Genomic DNA, 20957 nt, shown 5'->3' with positions numbered 1-20957 from the left:
TCGAGTTATAAAATTTGACAAGCAAAGTAGTAATTATTTTAAAAACGTTCTTTGGTCGATATTCTTTTATTGTAACGCGTTGATACACTATTAATGAATATAATAAATCAATCCATCAAATATTTTTGCATTTTTGAACTTTAGTTAATAAAAACTCATCTTTCTGATGATTCTGTAATTTGTATATTATTTATTGTTTTAGAGCTAGTAACAAGTCTAACATATGGAACCTATAAGATACCAACACAATTAACACAATTAGTTTATTTAACTACTTCGTTTAAGTGATCCAAAAAAAGTTTCCTTTATATTTACCTCTACATCATCATTATGATCGTTTACAACCATCTCTAAAGTTAAAGTTTTAACATATGGCAGAATAGGTTTCTTAACAATCGATTTCATTAATTCTGATAATCTATACGTATTGAGATCAAATAATTCCATAAACATTATATATAAGAACGGATGTGATATATTATTACGCTCTCTCTCGCAGAAAGAATACATATAACATACTTGCACTGCATGATAACATTGTCACTTCCAGTAATCCAAGAATTCTTGAAGTCTTCAATATCAAATCTCCCTTCTATTTCGTAATTCAGATAATAAATTAGGTTTAATAGAATATATAAAATGGTAAAAAAAAGCTAAATCTACAAAACTAAAATAAGTTTAAATTCTAAACATACTAACCCAGTTACCAATGATGTAGTTTACCGGCAATGAATTTAGTCTCGTGACGATCCGCTGGTTGTTCAAAGCAGCGATGAAATCAATATGAAAATGTGTATCATCAACTTTTTTCGAATTCCACAGGATTCAATCAAAATTCAGGAAATTGATGCTGGGTCGAATAACTTAAAATAATATCATATAACTTTTTCCCATAAGATAACTGCGTTTTTACACCAGAATTTGGATGAAATTCAGGTACAATATCTTTACTAACAAATTTTAATGTAGATAAGTAAAATCCCTCGAATATATTACAATAAATTTTATATGCTCATTTTAGTAAAAATTTGATTGTTAATAATTGAAGATGTAGTATATTAAATATATACATACATTATTATACATTATTAACACCAAAGACAATTAATTGGTCAGGTGCTCTCTTTTAGCCAGACCAGTGGACGTAACCTAAGTAAAAAAAGCAGACCATGGACTTCATTACATATGACAACAGATTCAACCATCCGTTTGTGACTGGGTAAGATAATTCTTTAATATATGACTTAATAAACATAGTAAATAACTATTTGGTTGTGGCAATTTATTGTATCTTTTGGGTAACTAAATAGCAGCTGTTGGATGTTATTGTTAAAATTCTTCAAATTTCATAAATTTCATGCACTATTCGAACGTTAATAATTACCCATTGCTTTGTTGTTGCTTAAATAAGAATTGGAGTTGACATATGATTTACCTTTCAATTCACGTGCACATTAGATTTTCGGGTGGATCTTGAGATGATGAATAGAATTCAGGAATAGCAACTTGTGTATTACCTTTGTGCCTATACTCTAATATTTGCCATAATTAAAATTCTCAACATCACATCCTAATAAGCTGCTTACGAGCATCATGCATTGGATACTACATTCCAAATTTTCAAAGAAATAATCATTATAGATATTTAGTTTCTACACCAACACGATCTTGATGAGCAATAAATTTTAGTATAGTTGAGTGTTTTTTGATGAAAATTTTTATCCCATTAAATTAATATACATCAACGGGAATAAGAATAATTTATTTTTTTTTTCAATTGTATCCATATCTGTAACATGCATGGATCAGTACCCAATCCCATCATAGCACGGTTCTTTTAGCGTTTTTATTTTAGCATCAACCTAACCAAAAAAAAGTATTAATTATAAAAAAAATTAATTATATAGTAATTCTCGTTATAATGGACAAATAACTGAACAGTATTTGGCAAAGATTTTCAACATAAAATTAAAATCAAAAATTGTTTAAGAGGCTTATCATTATAAATAATAAATATTTATTATACAAATATTATTATGTTAATAATGATTTGAACTGATTCATTTGATAATCAGATTAAGTAATATTAAAAAAAAACCTGATTTTTTTTTAAAAAAGGTAAAATTATATATAATAAAATATTTAGTCTAATATTTTTTTTAACTTTACCCTTATAGGAAGTAGTAAAAATTTATTTTTCTATTTTTATAATAATATATAGGATTTTATTTTTTATTGCACTTATAAAATATTGCATTCCACATATAAAAGTCAAAAACAGTATTCTAAATTCTTTTTGATATATTAAATAAAATTGTAAAGCAAGCAAAAATATCCATACTATATAGATTTTAAAAGTGGTACAATAAGTACATAAAGGTTTACACCAAAAATGTAAAAAAATCAAAAAAAATTGAGAATTAGAAAATTTGGTAAAGATTAGCAAATTATTATATAAAATTTGCTGTGATATATTACATATGCAAAAAATATTAAATCCTATTAAATATAATAACTAACATATACTAATATTTAAACTATATTATTATTATTTAACTAGTATTTTAATAAAGTAGAATTCTAACCCATTTACTTTATAACAAATTTTGATTAAAAAACTTTTTAATAGAGTATTATACTAATTTTATCATAAAAAATCTTATTATATCAAAAATTACTAATAAAATACTATATATTATTTAATAAAATAAATTTTTCTGTAAAAAAAGTCAATCCATTTTTTATATTCCATTTTTTTTCTGTAAAAAGCTTAAATTTTTAGAATTAATACTATATATTATTTATATTTTTCATAAATAAAATTGTAAAAAGCTTGAGTTTTTTGCAGAAATAATAGATAGAATTTATATAAACCAGTAGATATAAAATACATATAAAATAATTTTATTATAATAAATTTTCATATTATATTAAATTTTATTATAACAAAGATCTGATTAACTAAATTATCTATTTTATTATAAAACAAATAAACTGCATATATAAATTACATTTAAAGTTTATTTATTAATTATATAAAATTTTCCAAAAATTAATATTTATTTTAAAAGTATTTTTAAAAAATTTTAAACTATATACTTCTATTTTAATCTATAACTAATAATTTAAATTCAATAAAATTTATACCTTTAATAAAAGAAATCTAATAATTTTTCTAAATTTAATATTTACTGAAATATAATACAAAGTAATTTTTTATTCAATATAAATAAAAAATATTTAAAATCTTTTAAAGTCTTAAAATTTAAATTTTTTTAAATTTTTTATTATTTTAATTTGTTAAAATTAAATTTTAGTTTAATACAATATTACAATTTATAAAATATATTTTAATAGTAATTTAAACTAAAAAACTGTGTAATATTAATTATAAAAATACAATATTAAAATAATTAAATTAATTGAAATTTAAAAAATGTAATATAAATAAATTACTTTTATATTCAAATTAATTATACTTTACTAATTACTTTTTATTATTATATTTAATAAAATATCAATTCATTTAAGTAATATTAAAGATATATTTGCTTAATGTATTTAGTGATAAAGGTTTTTAATAATAAAATGTAAAAAAATATTTTTCTTAAAATTTTATTAATATAAAATAACTTAAAATTAAATTAAAAGCTATATTTATTTATTTGAATTACAAAAAGTGCAATTGGAATTTGCAATTTTGTTTATGCAATAATAAAAACTTACTATTATTTGTTTGTTGTTAAGAAAATTGAAATCAAAATTTATTTATCATAATGGTTGAAAAAATTCAAATTCAAATTTAAATTATTGAAATCTTATTATAAATATTTTAGTGTTTATAAAATATGCCAAATCAAATTTACTGAAAATTTGATGGCAGCCAGGTTTATTTTTAGAATAAAAAACAAAAAGCCTAAAATTTTTTATATATCATAACATCCATATATTTAACAACAAAAATTGCAAAATCTGAAGCAATCCAGATCACCGGTTTTTTGTTTTTTGCTGTATCTCTGGAATCTAGAACGTAAGTCTAAAGATTGCTTAATTGTTATTAATAAAGATGAAGATTGAATTACAGTAGGTGAAGAGCAAAAAATAGTGAACTTCATACAATAGCAAAATATAAAAAAACCCTATAAAATTCTAGAGGTCGTAGAAGAGGGAGGTAGAATTAAAATAAAGAGAGCAAAATGAATCGACCATCAAATTTAATTACAAAACAACATTCTTTCAATCATCTTCTAACCTCATTATAAAAATATTAATACTATAAATTATACTTTACATAATATTTGTTGGTAAGGAAAAAAGCGAGAACGAAATAATAAATAATCAGCTTTATTAATTGCAATATTAATTATAAAAAAAAGACCGTTTTCAATAAAGGATTACAAATTTAGACATTTCTCAGCACGTATATATAAACTACTAACCAAATTTAACAATACATCTTTATTAACGACTCATCGTAAAAAACTTTTGGGAAGAATTATTATCAGGAGTATTTCAGTTTAAAGGTCAAAAGTCGTATAAAAGCGTTATGTAAAATATAGAATATTATTGAAAGTTCATATTCATAATAAAAAATTAGCCTATAAGAAGATAGGCTAATTTACGTAGTACAAAATTTTTAATTAGTAATTGGCGTTGCGTTGAAATGTCCCAGTGACTGTTATACTAAAACAAGCAATAAGAGAGCTCCATGTAAATTTAACAATATACTAGATCAAGTAAAACAGAAAGTAAAAAAATTTTCTTTTAATTATATTGTTCATTTTCCCGGAACGTACCTTTTTGCAGTAATCAATATTAAGAATGGCTAACTTAAACCCCGCGGCATATGCTAACGGGGGTATTACTATTCCAAACGGCTTGGTTGGTATGCCAAATAACCCTAGAGCGATGCACTTGGCAATGACACAAAACCCAATTGGGTTTCCTACTATGTTAACAGCAAATATGAATAACCAAAGACTACAACAAATGCCAATGGGTCAAAATCCTTCCCCCCCGATCACGTAAATATGCCTTTATTTTGTGCTCTTTTGAAAACTTTCACTTTGCAAGTTTAATTTACACTATTTTTTTTTAGTCGGAATCCAGTCTCTTACCTGAGGTTAGTTCATAAAAAAATATTTCTTTCATTTTTTTCCAAATTTAACAAAAAAGCTACAAAAGCAGGCCATCTGGAAGAAGCATTTTACGAGTGTTATTGTTTGGTGAATATTTGGCTGGCGAGGTATAGCTTTACCATTTTTTTACTGACACTTTTTATATTTAAAACAAATTAATTTTGATTTTCTATTTAAATATCATAGAATGCAGTAAACAAGAAGGACATAGCTTATTGGAAAAGAATAGTAATGGAATTCTTTTCAGAAGAAGGAAGAATGATATATGGATTATGGAATCCTGAGGCTGGAGGAAGTAGAAGTTTTGGTTAGAATTACTTATTATTTTCTTCCATTATCTTTTTTAAATTCAAAATTTGTTAAATTTGTTATATTAATTAATATTTTTCGTAATAAAAGATATACCGAATCCTGTAATTTCAAGGTTTTTCCAAGTAAATTTTGAATCAGGCGTTACGTCAATACAACTAACAATGAATAGCATAAAGGAGAATTTTACTACTCCCGTTAGTATAGCAAATAATTGCATGGCATATAATAGTACAGTTGAAGCAAAAGCTTCATTGATATATAATTATGAAGATGGATCAAGGGTATAATAAATTACTTTGTAATAATTATTTACAGTTTCGATTTATTATACAATCATTAATATGTTATAACTTTTGTTATGTCAGGTTGTAGCGTCAGGGCGATTAAAGGTCAGACTAAATCATCATTTAAAAATAGACTGTTTTGAATTTAATACAGAGAAGCATATGGAATATGTTCCTCGACAACAACAAACGATGTTACCTGAGAGTCCTATTGGACCGATGGGTATACCAATAAAAACTTTAAGATGCTTAGAGGTATGTATAAAATAAGTCAATTTAACAGAATATAAAACTGGTAATTAACGTAATTAACGTATGATTAATATTAACTTTATCATAGTTAGCAGAAGGTGTAGTGACATTGCACGACTTAATAGAAAAAAGTATATCTTCAAATAAGGGTCCACTTTGTAAGTAATATTTTTTATTACTTATTTATTTATTTATTTTTAATTAAACTAATTATAATTATAATTTTCAATTTTATACGTGTAAATACATATAGTAACTTTATATGCCTTAGCAAACCCTGAACAGCAATCACAGACAATTATAAATCAATCAAATCATACTCCCCCAACACCAGGTCCTTCTCCACCTGAACCTCCTGCTAAAACACCTAAAGAGAAAAACGAAAATTTAAATATGGAACAACAGCATTATACTGATATTCCAGCACCATCGCCATCAACATCCAATGCTAATATAAAAGATTCACCGACGTCAAAAACCTCTGTTAAATCATCTCCTGTATTTAGCAGTATGTAGTTATTAAATATTTCCTATATAAAAAAGTTTTTGTATGTTTGATTTCATTTATTGATAATTTGCATCATAGAAATGGATACGCCTAAGCAAAAAAGGCGAAAACCACAATATACAAGAAAAAATAGTCGTCAGGAAACAGGTTCATGAAATTAGATATTTTGTATTTATATAATTTAACCTACCATATCCTTTTAAGTTATATATATTTTTTATACTTTTTCCTTGCATTTAAATTGTATTCAGTATTATCCTTGTACCACCAAATTTATTTCTATTTGATTTTACTATATTGTTTTCAAAGAGAAAAAAAAAAAAAAAAAAAAAAAAAAAAAAAAAAAAAAAAAAAAAGAAAAAAAAAAAGTTTATCATAACATTTAAATCAGAAACCGACCCTTATGTTAATTCAAAGAAATATTAGAGGTTGGTTGATTTTTCGGGTTATAAATTTTTATGATATATTTTATTATTTTGAATATTGAATTGAAATATTGGAATAGAGTATACTATGATTTCTCTAATTATTTGGTATGTGATAAAAATAAAAGAGGTGTGTTTGTGGTATGCTGTATGTGGATTCAAATTTACTGTGACATCGACGTCATTCAATAGCATTAGTACTAATTGTATATAAGATACAACCGCACATCTATCATTCTATCTAATTGCTTATTAATATTATTTATTAGTTAATTATTAATATTTCTCTTTTCTTTTTAATTTTAATTTTTTAATTTAGAAATAAATCTTATTTAAAGAATTTAATTATCTTTTTAAATAAAAAAGTTTAGACAATCATTATTTACGTTTCTTTGAAGCTTTAATAAAGAACTATGTAGAACTATGAAAGTAAAAAATTTATCAATCAAAAATATTATAACTGGTAATGTTCTTTGATTGATCCAAAATATTTACTAAGCAAAAATGGATGGCTTGAATCAAATTTAAATGCACAACTTTAAATATCACATAATTCGGGCGTAATTACAAAAAAAAAACGAGACAATGCAATTAAAAATTGTATGTAATCAGGGTAGAGTTAAAGATTTTCCGCACTAGATAATGATCGTAAATATTCTGGCCCACATTATGACGGTATTATATCTTGGGTATAATTTAAAAATTAGTTTGGGCAGAGGAAATTATTGTCTAAATTTTTGAGCTTTAAAAGCATCTCCATGTCCATAAAACTTTCGCATATGCCTAAATTATCTATCTTTGTTTGTTAATTATTTATAATATGATTTGATCGTAATTAGACATTCTTAAAAACTAAATCATACTGTAATTTTCACTTATTAATTCGCAAGGAGACGTATTGCTACTATTGCTTGCTTTGAATAAAATTCATTGAGTATAAAAACAATGAGAAAAGTACAACTTGGGTTTCTTTTAATATCTCTCATTAATGGATACATCCACTATAAATGTTTGATGTTTCAATATTTCAATCTTCTTTGTATATTAATCTCAAATAATAATCACATCATCTGTTTTACTCATAAAGTGATGGAACAAAAAACTTCCAAGGTAAAAAAAAATAAGTAAGTAACTGGTAATGACCGAATAGACACGATCAACACTTTTCATATTTGTAATTTTTGTAGATAAACATAAAAATATTTTTTCTTTTACATCATTTCCTATACGAACTAGTTGATAGCTACAATTGCGCTTCATTATATTAGTAATTAATGTTACACAAAATTATTCAATTTTTTGTCCAATAAAATTTGAAATCATTTATGTATAACATCTTTTGAGATCCTTTTTTTCAATTCTTGATCGTGCCGTTGATATTGATTTTTGCGTCTGACGAAGTTCTTTGAATATAACAATGGCTAAAAAGGACAAGAAAGGAAAAAAGAAGGCCGACGATAATCGGTTTGTACAAGACAGCGCGAGTGAGAATTTGTTAGTTTCTTGTATTTAATACTAAAGAAATTTGCTATCTCAGGGAAGATCAAACCAAATCGGAGTCTCTACCAGAGTCTCTACCAGAGCCTACCAAGAAAGATGACGCTGCTGATGTAACTGAACTGCAAGATCCAAAAGACGAGGATTATGGAGATTTAATGTCGCAGATCTCTAAAGTCTCAAAAAAAAATAAGAAAAAGAAAAATAAAAATGCTGTAACGGATGATGATTATGCCGATTCTCAAATATTAGGAGAAGAAGGGGCTTCTTCAGAGGCGACCCCCGTTGTTTTAACTGAAGTTCAAGCAGTTCAACCTGATGATTGGGCTGAAGAAGAATTTGGCGCGTCTAATAAAGATAAAAAGAAGAAAAAAGGTGGAAAGAACAATAGAACCGAAAGCCTTGTTAAAAATGATGAATCAATAGAAAAAGAGAAACAAGATGAAGATGCGATCCCTGTTGTTTCAACTGAAGTTCAAGCAGTTCAACCTGATGATTGGGCTGAAGAAGAATTTGGCGCGTCCAATAAAGACAAAAAGAAGAAAAAGGGTGGAAAGGACAATAAGGCTGAAAACCTTGTTAAAAATGATGAATCAATAGAAAAGGAGAAACAAAATGAAGATAGCGGAGAGATAAAAATATTAAGTAAAAAAGAAAAGGAAAAATTAAAGAAGCAGAAAGAAAGAGAAAAGAAAAAAGCTGATGCGGAAAAGAAAAAGACTCAAAAAACCGAAGAAGTAGATAAGCAAGAAGGAATTATAGAAGTGAAGGAGGAATCTAAATCAACACCTTCTGAAGAACCGCCAGAGATAGCAGAAGATGATGAAGATGATACGAAAGATGATACAAAATCAAAAAGTAAAAAGAAGAAGAAAAAGAAGCCGGCAGAGGAAGAAAAAAAACCTGCTGGTAAAAAGAAACCACCAGTAGCTGCGCTTAGAAAAATGCTGGAGGCTCAACGGTTTGTATCTAGTAATTTTTTATTTACATAGAACTCGTTCTTTTTAACATTATTGATTTCCATTTAGTGCCGAGGAAGAAGCGAGAAAAAGAGAGGAAGAAGAGCTACAAAGGAAACTTGAAGGTAGGATAAGTTAAATTAAATAATAACCTGAAGTTAATATCTGTAATTTTTAACTTATGAAATGTTGTTTAGAGGAACGTAAACGTATTGAAGAAGAAGAGCAGCAGAAGGAAGAAGCGAAGAGAAAGAAGAAAGAAAAAGAAAAGGCAAGTACTAACAAATATTATGGGGATCTCTTATCCATTGTATTAAATAAAATATCCGGTGTTTCTCTGATAGGCGAAGAAAGAACAGGCGAAAAAAGAAGGAAAATTATTGACCAAAGCTCAAAAAATTAGGAAACAACAAGATCAGCTACGGTTACAACAGATGGTTGAAGCTGGCCACCTTAAGATCGAAGGTCTCAGTCAATATAGTGAACAAAGACCAAAGAGAGTTGTATATTCTAACAAAAAGAAACAGCCAAATAAACAACGAATGGCACAAACTGAAGTTGAACGGTCAGCCACCGAAGTGAAAGATTCCATCGAGCCTGTGGAAGAAAAATTAGAAATTAAAGGTCTGTCTTGAGTAATTAATTACTATATTAAGGTGTTCAATTTGTTAAATTATTTAATCTCTTGTAGAAAAAGAAAGCGAGGAACAAGGATCAGAGTCAGAAAAGGTGGAAATTGCCACAAAAGTTAAAGAAAGATGGGAAGAGAGTGATGATGAAGAAATTCAGAATAAAGAAGAAAAGGAGTCTGTTAAAGACCAATGGGATGAAAGTACGGAAGATGAAGCTCCGTCAACTCCAGTTAAGAAACAAGAACAAGTTAAGAAGTCTGATGAAACAACAACGAAAGTTGATAAAACAACGACTAAGGCTAAACCTCTTGTTGAATCCCCTGTTAAAAAACCTGCAAAAGAGGAAGAATCTGAAGAGGAATCTGAAGAGGAGTCTGAAGAAACTGAAACAGGAAGCGAAGAAGATAGTGAAGATGCTACAGAAAGTGAAGAAGAATTAACTGAACATAAAAAGCAGCAGCTAAAACGTAAACAAGAAGCTGCTGAACGTCGAAGGAAACGTCATGAAGAAGCTCTTGCTTCTCGAAGTAAAGATGATCTTCGTTCTCCAATATGTTGTATTTTAGGACATGTCGATACTGGTAAATGTTTCGGAAAAGGTACTCCTATCTTGATGTATGATGGCAGCGTTCATGCTGTTGAAACAATTCAGACGGGTGATCAGGTAATGGGTGATGATAGTACTCCTCGAAACGTTAGTGGTGTTACAAGCGGGAAGGGATTACTTTACAAGATTATTCCAATAAACAATTCTTCCGCTCAACCATTTGTGTGTAATGATGCACATATTCTTGTTCTTAGGATTACATCATCACCATATATACAGCATCAAAAAAGAAAGGGCCAATTTTGTCTTAATTATTTTATTTACAACAATAATACAAATTTAGTTAAAAAAACAAATATATTTTATAAATATCCGACAAGTCAATTTCAAACCAAATATCATGCAAAAAGGGCTGCAATTAAGAGCTTAGAAATGTTAAATTCAGATAAGATTCCGAATCTATTTTATCAAAGTGTTAATAGTAATGCAGATTTGAAAATTATTCGCGGAGATTTCATTTGGCAACCTTCTGTTACACAATTCTTAAATTGTTCTTCAGAAGTTCAATCTGCTGCCAACATGTTCACACCAAATAAAGTCCGCTTTTCGGTTCGGGAAGGAACATTTGCAAAAATTATTGAACGTATTATTGGATCACCTATAACTAATAATATCATCAAATTTTATGCCTGGTTAATTGGTTATTGGATTGGTACAGACTTTGTTATGTCTAATGATAATCATGATATTGTGGCTTCCTTATTTGGTGAACTTGGAATTTTACGAAGGAAGGATATTCCTGAGATTATGATGTATGAAGATATTGATTTAGTTCGCCTTCCATTGTTAGCTGGCATAATTGATAGTAAAGGATTATGTATTCCCCAGGAAGATGTTATAGAGTTGACACTAACGGATGTTTGCAATGCCAAAAACTTTGTTAAAATCTCTCGCTCATGTGGATTGCAAGCTAGCATTTCTGATCCTCAAAATAAATGCATTTTACATAAAGCTTCTATTATTCCTTCAGTTTTATTTCGATCGAATTGTAAAATAAATGATCATAAACATGACCAGCTTTGGGGATTTCAAATTAAAGAGCTTGGCGTTGGGGAATATTTTGGTTTTGTAGTTGATGGGAACCATCGCTTTTTACTAGGTGATTTTACGGTAACACATAATGTAAGTACAAATGATTTTTCGGTTTATATTATTATTTACTTATTCTAAAATTTTATGCAGACCAAATTATTGGATAAAATCCGGCAGACAAATGTTCAGGAAGGAGAAGCTGGTGGTATTACGCAACAGATTGGTGCAACATATTTTCCTATGGAAACTATCAAAACTAAAACTGCACCTTTAAATAAGGTATTTAAATAATAGAATTATTTGTTGGAAGAGTATTATTATGGATAATCCTTAATTGATCAAATTTATTAATTGCTTTTTTAGGATGGTAAACAAGAATACAAACTTCCAGGTCTGTTAATTATCGACACACCTGGTCACGAGTCATTCACAAATTTACGTTCTAGGGGTTCCTCATTATGTAATATAGCTATTCTTGTTGTTGATATTATGGTAAATGAATATATTTAAATCTTATTAATGTTGACTATTTTAATTGAATATTTTCTATATTAATGAATATTTTATTAACAGCATGGTTTAGAACCACAGACATTAGAATCGTTAAGATTATTGCGAGATCGTAAAACTCCGTTTATAGTAGCATTAAATAAGGTTAGTCAAATTGATCAAATTTTTTTTTAAAAAAAAGAATTATTTAACTATTTACATAATTATTTCTTTTGATTAGATTGACCGTATGTATGATTGGAAGCCTATACCGGATAATTCTTTCCTTGACTCTCTTTCAAAACAATCAGAAAGCGTCAAACGTGAATTCCAAGATCGTGTTGAACAAACTATATTGGCTTTTGCTGAACAGGTAACTTAAACACATCAATGTCTTTTAACATCAATTCGCGTTATTTAAAAATTTTTTTTTATTGTAATAGGGACTTAACTCCGTTTTGTATTATGAGAATAAGAATTTTGCCAAATACGTTTCTCTTGTTCCCACATCAGCTATTACCGGAGAGGGTATTCCTGATATGCTCATGTTACTTGTCAATTTAACACAATCAAGAATGAGCGATGCGTTAATGTATTTATCAGAACTAGAGTGTACTGTGCTAGAAGTCAAAGTTATTGAAGGTCTTGGTACGACAATTGATGTTGTCTTATCAAATGGTGTATTAAATGAGGGAGATAAGATCGTATTATGCGGTCTAAATGGTCCCATAGTTACAACAGTCCGTGCTTTATTAACACCACAACCACTGAAAGAACTTCGAATCAAGTCTGCTTATATTCATAATAAAAGTGTTAAAGCAGCTCTTGGGGTTAAGATCTCTGCCCAAGATCTTGAAAAAGCAATTGCCGGTTCACGTCTTATGGTAGTTGGACCAGATGATGACGAAGACGACCTCAAAGATGAGATTATGTCTGACTTGAAGAGCTTATTAAGTTCTATTGATAAGTCTGGTAAAGGTGTATGTGTACAGGCTTCTACTTTGGGTTCCCTGGAAGCTCTTTTAGAATTCTTGAGAACATCTAAGATTCCAGTATCTGGAATTAATATTGGACCAGTACACAAAAAGGATATTATGCGAGCTGGTATTATGTTGGAAAAGGCAAAAGAGTAAGTGATTTTCAATACATTCATTAATTATATATTAGGTTAACTAATTTTATTGATTATGTATAGGTTTGCTGTTATTTTATGTTTTGATGTTAAAGTAGACAAAGAGGCACAAGATTTAGCTGATGATTTAGGTATCAAAATTTTTAAGGCTGATATTATTTATCATTTGTTTGATCAATTTATCGCTTACAATAAGGTAATGTTCTTTTTCGATATATTTTTTTTTTCATTGGTGATAGAATATGTTGATGATTAAGTGTCTTTAAATTTTAATAATAGGAAATCGTTGAGCAGAAACGTAAAGATCAAGCACCTCAAGCAATATTTCCTTGTATTTTAAAAATAGTTCCTGGTGCTATATTCAACAAGAAAGAACCTATTATTATTGGTGTAGATGTTGTTGAAGGAATTTTACGAACTGGAACACCACTATGTGTTGTTAAGACAGATCCCGTAACTAATGTAAAATAAAATTTTATTGTTTTTTTTGGTATTTATTATATATAATAACTAATTTATATTTTTATAGCAACGTGAGATAATTACTCTTGGCAAAGTGACCAGTATGGAACAAAATCATAAAGCAACTGAAATTGCAAAAAAAGGTCATACCGGTGCAGGTATTGCCATTAAAATTGAATGTGCTGTTTATGAAAGCTCAAAAACGTTTGGAAGACATTTTGTAGAAACTGATGAATTATATAGCAAGGTAATGTGACATTGTTTATTTTTTACTTTTTTTCTAATGTTTGCTTTATTCATTTTCTATTATTTTCTGTTAGATTTCACGTGTTTCTATTGATGTATTGAAAGAATCATTTAGGGATGATTTAAGCAAAGATGAATGGCAATTAATTATCAAATTGAAGAAAATTTTAGATATTAATTAAACATAAAAAGTTATAAATTATAAACTTTTTTATTTATAAAAAAAAAACTTTATTTCTATTTAATTATGATTCTTTTAAATTTTCAAAAATAAATTTTTAAAATATTTTCTTTTAAATAATTTTCATCTTTAATTGACATTATATATTAATTAAATTTACTAATAAAAAAATTATATTGAAATTAGATGCATTATATAAAATTTAATTTAAAAGAATTTGAAAATGAAATCAAAAAGAAGAGAAAAAAAATCATAAAAGAATAATAATTACATTTTTGTATTTTTTTTCAAATTTGATTTTTGCAAATATTTTACAATCTAATAGTATAAATAAATTACTACTATGGGTAAACCTATTATTATAAGAACTATTTAAATCTAAACTAAATTTTGCAAGCTTATTTGCTGTATTATTTCTAATGTTTCCACTTTGTAAAAAAAGTCAATCTGTTTTTTTATTTCAATTTTTTTCTGTAAAAGGCTCATATTTCTGGAATTAATAACTTTATATTACAGAATTTATCAAATTATTTGCATTTTTCATAAATGGATTTGTGAAAAGCTCATTTTCATAGAGTTTTTATAGAAATAATAGATAAAATTTTTTATATTTAATTATTATTATTTTATATAAATAACATAATTAAGAAAATTTCTTAATTTACATTAGGTATTTATACATATATTATGTAACTTTATTAGAAAGTTATAAAAAAAAATTTTTTAATAAATATAATTTTTAAAAAAATATACAATATGTATTTTTATTTATTCTGCAAATTATTTAAAATATCAAAATTAATTCTAAAAAATTTTTATTTTTTATTTTTTGTTAAATTTAATTCTACCCAACATTAAATAATTAATATAAAAAATTTACTTTTTTAGAAATTCATATTTGAATATCTATGTATAGATAGAAATCATTTATAATTAATAATTATAATACAGTCAACTCTCTATAAATGCATCCCCCTTAAAACTAGATAAAAATATGTGGTGATTATCAAGTATAGACTTCTGATACTATAAAAAAACTTTTTCTGCCTATTTTTAGAGTGACTGAATAATTTAATTAAAGTAACTTCTTTAATTTAAACTATAATTTTCATGAAAACACACTATTATTATACTATTATAGCATAGTGGATATCCTCATTTTATCACAATTTTGATAATTATTTATCAATCATTTATTCAATCTTATCACATAGAATAATGCATGCTGTTATTTATAAATTTTACATAATAATACATGCTTAAATTTTGCAAATAAACTTACTTTTAATACACAAGTTTGTGTATTATTATTTAATATTTTTTAGATTTAAATTTATATTCAACAAATAAAGCTCTACACAAGTCAGCTCACAAGCTAAAAGTACTTTAAAAATATATTAGCTTGCGAGCCAGCTTGTGAGCCAATATATTTTTAAAAGTACTTTTATTTCATGAAGGAGTTCATATAGAACTTTATTAACAAACATAAATTAATAGTATGGTGCAAGTAAACTATACTCAACAATAAAATTGTAGTATTAAAAAATTTTATAAAATTTTAAAAAATAAATTTTAAAGAAAATAAACTGGTAATTTTATTCTTCAAGACAAGTACTATCAAATTACCGGTCAGATATTTGAAAAAATATCTGTATAAAAAGTTATAGGCAATTAAAACTAACTGATTTTTATATGATCAGCCTAAATTTAAAACAAATTGAATCACACGTGCCCTATCTTATTGGTCAAAAATTTTTATAATTCAGGCCAAAATTATGATATTTCAATACTGGTCTGAATTATCACATTCATTTGATCATGAGAAAATTCCTTTAACGATGAAAAAACCTTCTGATTCATAAGAAAATCATCACACGTGAATGAGAAAATTTTGATCTGGCTTTACTGATGCCACGTAAAACAAAATGATAACAAGTTAGTAAGATACCTAGGAAAAAAGGTCACTATATATTACAATACCATATAAAGAGTTTCAATGAATAAATTTTTCATTTTATTATGTACAAAACAGTGTAACTAAGGTTGCTTGTCTAAACCTCTTCAAAATCCTACGATTAGTTTCGTTAAAATTTTACTATAGATTTATTATAGTTTCGGTAGAGTTTTGGCAGTTTCGGCATTTATAATAAGTTTCGGCAGTTTCACCTTTCTCCAAAGTTTCACCAGTTTTTTAATATAACTTTAATATAGTTTCGGCAGAATTTCGCTTTTCGGCGAAACGCCATCTTGCCTAAACCCCTAGGTTTCGGCAAGCAACCTTAAGTGTAACATATAAAAATTCTTATTTTTTATTGGACAATGTCTGATCACGTGATATGAAACTTGCACCAGAAAATTGAAACATCATTATGTGATTGTCAAATATAGTTTACTTGCATTATAGTATATATTTATTAAATTTTATGCATTTATGATATTGATTTAATTTTGTGGTTTAAGCTTTGTGGTATTTATTTAATTTCATAGCATTAGATAATTAAATTTTGTGGCATTAAATCATTAAAGTTTGTGATATTACTGATAAAATTTCTGCATTATGGGTTATATAATTGCATTATTTTTGTTATAAATTATACATAATATAAAAAGTAATTTTGCAAATTTTTAATTTTCTGTCATGAATATTCACCTTCTGCCATCAATTTTAAGTTGATAATTCCAAATAATTACAAATCAATAATCTATAACGTAAAAATTAAAAAATGATGCAAATCGTCATATAATTCAAAGCTATATAACAATATGACGCTTTTCATTTTGTCTAGTTATTTATTTTGTCATATTTCTTTTAAAAATTAAGTTTTTTTAACAAAATACAAATATATGATTGATAAATGATTGGTAAGATGATATAAGAATGTCCACTATACTTACTATCACAGGTCGAAAAGTGAAAAATCAGGCACCAATCGGAAATGTATCGATGATCGCCAATCAGGTGACTGATTGATGTCTGATTTTTTACTTTTTGACCTGTGTATTATAGTATTAAATATCAGTAGTATAATTTAGTAAAGTTAAAAATTAATATTAAAAATTTTAAATTTTAAATTATAAAATTATAAATTTAAGTAGGGTATTGCTAAATATCACCAGTGGTGATCATCACCATACCACTTAATTCTAGCCGAAAATTATAATTTTGGTCAGAGTTAAAAAACACATCATAAATTTTTTTTCAAAAATTTCAATTTAAATAATAAATGTGTAAAATAAACCTGAGTAGATACTAATCATACTAAAATTTTGAAATTTTGACTAAAAAAAATCTTTTTTAAAACAAAAAATTATATTTTGCTTATAAAATCAAACTTTCCTATTTTTCTCAAAAACTATCTAAATAACAATAATCTAAGGTAAACTTGTTCTACCTATAAATTTACATATAATAATGATATTTATATTATAATTAGAATAATATCACAGTTAAAAATTTTTGAAAATTTAAAAAATATTTTACATATGATGACGATCACCACTGGTGATATTTAACAATATCCATTTAAGTAATATAAATAATTTATAATAATTTATTTGACTATAACTATTTATATTTAATTATTAATATTAAAAATATGTGAATCCTAATATAAAAAATAGACTTTTAGGTTAAAAATAATTCATTCTAAATGATATATATAATATCTACTTATTAAGTCAAATTTTTAACAATACATATGTAAAGTACAATTATATATAATAAATAGTTTGTAATTTAATAATATTAGATAATCTTTATAAATAATTATTTTATTTGATATATATTTCTTTTACATTTAATAAAATTGCAAATGCACTGCAAAATAAAAAAAAATATTATTAAAAATGTAATTTATTATTATTAAACTAACCATTAACCTATTATTTTGCATATATAATTCATTATTTCATTATAAAAAAGCATAATGTAATTAAGCTATATATAATAGGTAATACTAGAGTTACGATCTGAAGATCATCTGTCATCTGTCATCTGACCAGATTTTATTTGCCATCTGATCTTGTCAGATGATGGATGATAGATTATCTAACCAGATGATCTGTTCATCTGACAGATTAACTTTTTTGAATTTTTAGTTTGGAACTAGTTTATTAATTCTGGTCAGTATAATATAACTCTGGCCACCATTAAAACTTGTCCAGAATTAACATTTGCGAAACATAATTCCGGCTGGCATTAAAATTTGACCAGAATTAACTTATTTAAATCTAACTAAATTCCATGAAATTTCTACACTTAACCCAAGTTCAGATGATTCAGATTATCTGTTTCATTTGCAGATAAATCTGTTATCTGATCTGTCAAATCAGATCCATCTGATTCATCCGACAGATGACAGATATCTGATCCATCTAACAGATGACAGATATGACAGATATCTGACTCATCTAACAGATGACGGATGATAGATCATAACTCTAGGTAATACAAGTAATACAATACAAAAATATTTATACAAATTAGTCTAAATGTTATAATTACTGTCAACTCTTGTTATAACGATCCCTAGGTTCCAGACCTCAACTTCGCTATAGGGCTATAGTGAAGATTTTAAGAGATTTGATTGGTTAATTCATTATAGCAAGGGGAAATTTATTATAGTTGTCTGAAAAATTCACTATATCAAGAGTTCGCTATATTAAGGTTTGACTGTATATACAAAAATAATTATTATATAAAAAGATTTTTTTTTAATATACTATACATAATAATATATATTTTATCAAAATTTAACTATTAAATATTTATAAAAAAAACAATATAATTTTATATTATTATATAAAATAAAATATTACTAATTTTTATCAGTAGTAATTATCACTATCTGTGATTATTATTATTTAATTTAGCCAAAATTATAGTTTAACTAAAATTTAAAATACTAATTTATAATTTAATCAAAGTTAAAAATATTAATCACAAAAGTTTTAACTTAAATAATAAATATTTTAATAAATATTAATTTGATATTAACTATAACAAAATTTTAAAATTTTGTCAATAAAAATTTTATTAAAGTAAAAAAATTAAAAAATTAAAATTTTGTAATTTTCTTAAAAATTATTTAAAAACCTTTTAATCTTAAATAAATCTCTTCTTTTTATAAATTTACATATAAAATAATTATTTAATATATATAATTAATTATTGTCTAATGCAAAGCAAAAAACTATATATATTTATGAATATTAACTACATATTGAATTATATGGAATCTTTGCAGTAGAAAAGGATAAAATTACTAAAAAAAATAAAAATGAATTAATACCAAATTTGGATTTATTTGAGTTTAAAAATTATAATTGACATATAAATATAAATTTGATTTTTTCTGACAAATTTTATTTAAAACATTCTATTTATATTATATCCCTATAAAGTAATGAAATTTTTCTAAAAGGTCATCACATTTATTGCTAATTTTATTGGTTTAAAATTATAGATTATCATGTATTTCAGTAAATTGAATCATTTTTTTTATAACTGATTTGTTATTTATTTTATTATAACTATTATTAAGATTTTACTAATAAATTCTAAAAGTTCTGATATAAATGATATAAAAACAGGTTCAGTTTATTAAATAAAATTTCACTGTATATATGAAACTAGCATTTTTATAGTTATTGAAATGTAAAAATTAATTTTAGCAGGCAACTTTACTTATAACCTATAATTTATATATTAAAGAAAAGATTCCATTTTTTTTACCAGAATAAACTAAAACATATAAAATAATGATTTAATAGACCATTTTAATTTGTAATAGTAGTTCTTTAAAAATAATAAATTTTAAATTTATTATTATTATTATTATTGTTTATAAAAAACTTTGTAATATATTTAATACTTTTAAAATAAAATTGCTATGTATAAGAAATTCATTTACAATAAAAGAATAATTAGAAATTATGCAAATCAAGAAGTTTTTGCCTTTGAAATTTTACCAAGCTTGTACAAATATTAATTTTTAGTTTGAAAAAGAATTATCAACTGTCAAATCTAAAGAAAGTGATAATAACAAATCAACATTACTTTTTAAATCTACAATATCACGATATCACGCTACTAATTAATCAATTGGCAATGCATGACGGAGATTTTCCCCATTATAGATTTTGAAATATACTATTTTCGTAAATTATATAAACTGAAAAGTGTAGAATAATTTATCTTTATTTATTTGCAAGAAAAGATAGCTTTAATACTACATAATAACGAATGCAATGAATAATGTAATTAAAGATCCTTTTTTTTCGTTACATTTGTGTTATAGAAAGTAAAAATCTCCCAAATCCCTAACTATTACAATTTTACCATAATTACGCCATACAGAAATTTAAATTATTAGAATAAATATTTGTTATTTTGAAAAAAAAACAAAATTAAAGATTTGAAGGAAGCAATGATAACAATTTTTTTAAACCGCACTTTATAACTTGATCCTATCGGAGGTAGGTTTATTAGAAAAGGAATGGAACAAGATCATTTATCATCATTAATTTCTTTCTTTTAATCCACGTTTATTTCCATAGTTTGATGTCAGCAATTTTTTTAACGATCCATCTATCATAATTCTACTCCACAGGGAATTAGTTAACCTAAAATAGCCATTTTTGAACTCCACAAAAGTGGTGCAATATCAATCTGCATAATTTACTCGAGATTATCTTTGATGGCGTTACATTTAATGCATTTTAAATGAAGCAAAGTTTCACTCTTTAGAATTATTCTTTTCGATAATAAGAATAAAAAGTCAATATATAAAATTATCAAAA

The 20957-nt window shown here is 25.5% G+C and overlaps 3 protein-coding genes across 3 annotated transcripts; 2 read left to right on the top strand and 1 right to left on the bottom strand.

Moving 5' to 3' along the window:
- Positions 1–40: 40 nt before the first annotated feature.
- Positions 41–521, bottom strand: OCT59_021770 (uncharacterized protein). Its single transcript, XM_066146729.1, has 2 exons — positions 316–521; positions 41–230 (listed from the first exon to the last, which is right to left on the bottom strand). Exons 1-2 carry the CDS (start codon positions 508–510, stop codon positions 156–158), a joined length of 270 nt encoding a protein of 89 aa, XP_066005837.1. The 5' UTR covers positions 511–521; the 3' UTR covers positions 41–155.
- A 4300-nt stretch (positions 522–4821) lies between these two features.
- On the top strand, positions 4822–6649 carry OCT59_021769 (uncharacterized protein; the record flags this gene model as incomplete). The annotated part of the gene is made up of 9 exons (XM_066146728.1): positions 4822–5024; positions 5099–5122; positions 5188–5245; positions 5325–5445; positions 5538–5731; positions 5816–5989; positions 6075–6144; positions 6240–6494; positions 6573–6649. 9 exons carry the CDS (start codon positions 4822–4824, stop codon positions 6647–6649), a joined length of 1176 nt encoding a protein of 391 aa, XP_066005836.1.
- Positions 6650–8247: 1598 nt separating this feature from the next.
- OCT59_021768 (uncharacterized protein) lies at positions 8248–14353 on the top strand. The gene is made up of 15 exons (XM_066146727.1): positions 8248–8383; positions 8457–9377; positions 9445–9500; positions 9573–9646; positions 9720–9999; positions 10067–11736; positions 11797–11925; positions 12010–12138; positions 12220–12300; positions 12377–12508; positions 12579–13264; positions 13331–13463; positions 13547–13729; positions 13797–13976; positions 14050–14353. The coding sequence occupies exons 1-15, from the start codon at positions 8337–8339 to the stop codon at positions 14155–14157; spliced, it is 4809 nt and encodes a 1602-aa protein (XP_066005835.1). The 5' UTR covers positions 8248–8336; the 3' UTR covers positions 14158–14353.
- The last annotated feature ends 6604 nt before the right edge of the window (positions 14354–20957 follow it).

This window comes from Rhizophagus irregularis, chromosome 30 (assembly GCF_026210795.1).
Source record: "Rhizophagus irregularis chromosome 30, complete sequence".
NCBI lineage: Eukaryota > Fungi > Glomeromycota > Glomeromycetes > Glomerales > Glomeraceae > Rhizophagus > Rhizophagus irregularis.
The sequence above is the reverse complement of the archived record's forward strand: the minus strand, read 5'-3'. Positions and strand labels throughout refer to the sequence as shown.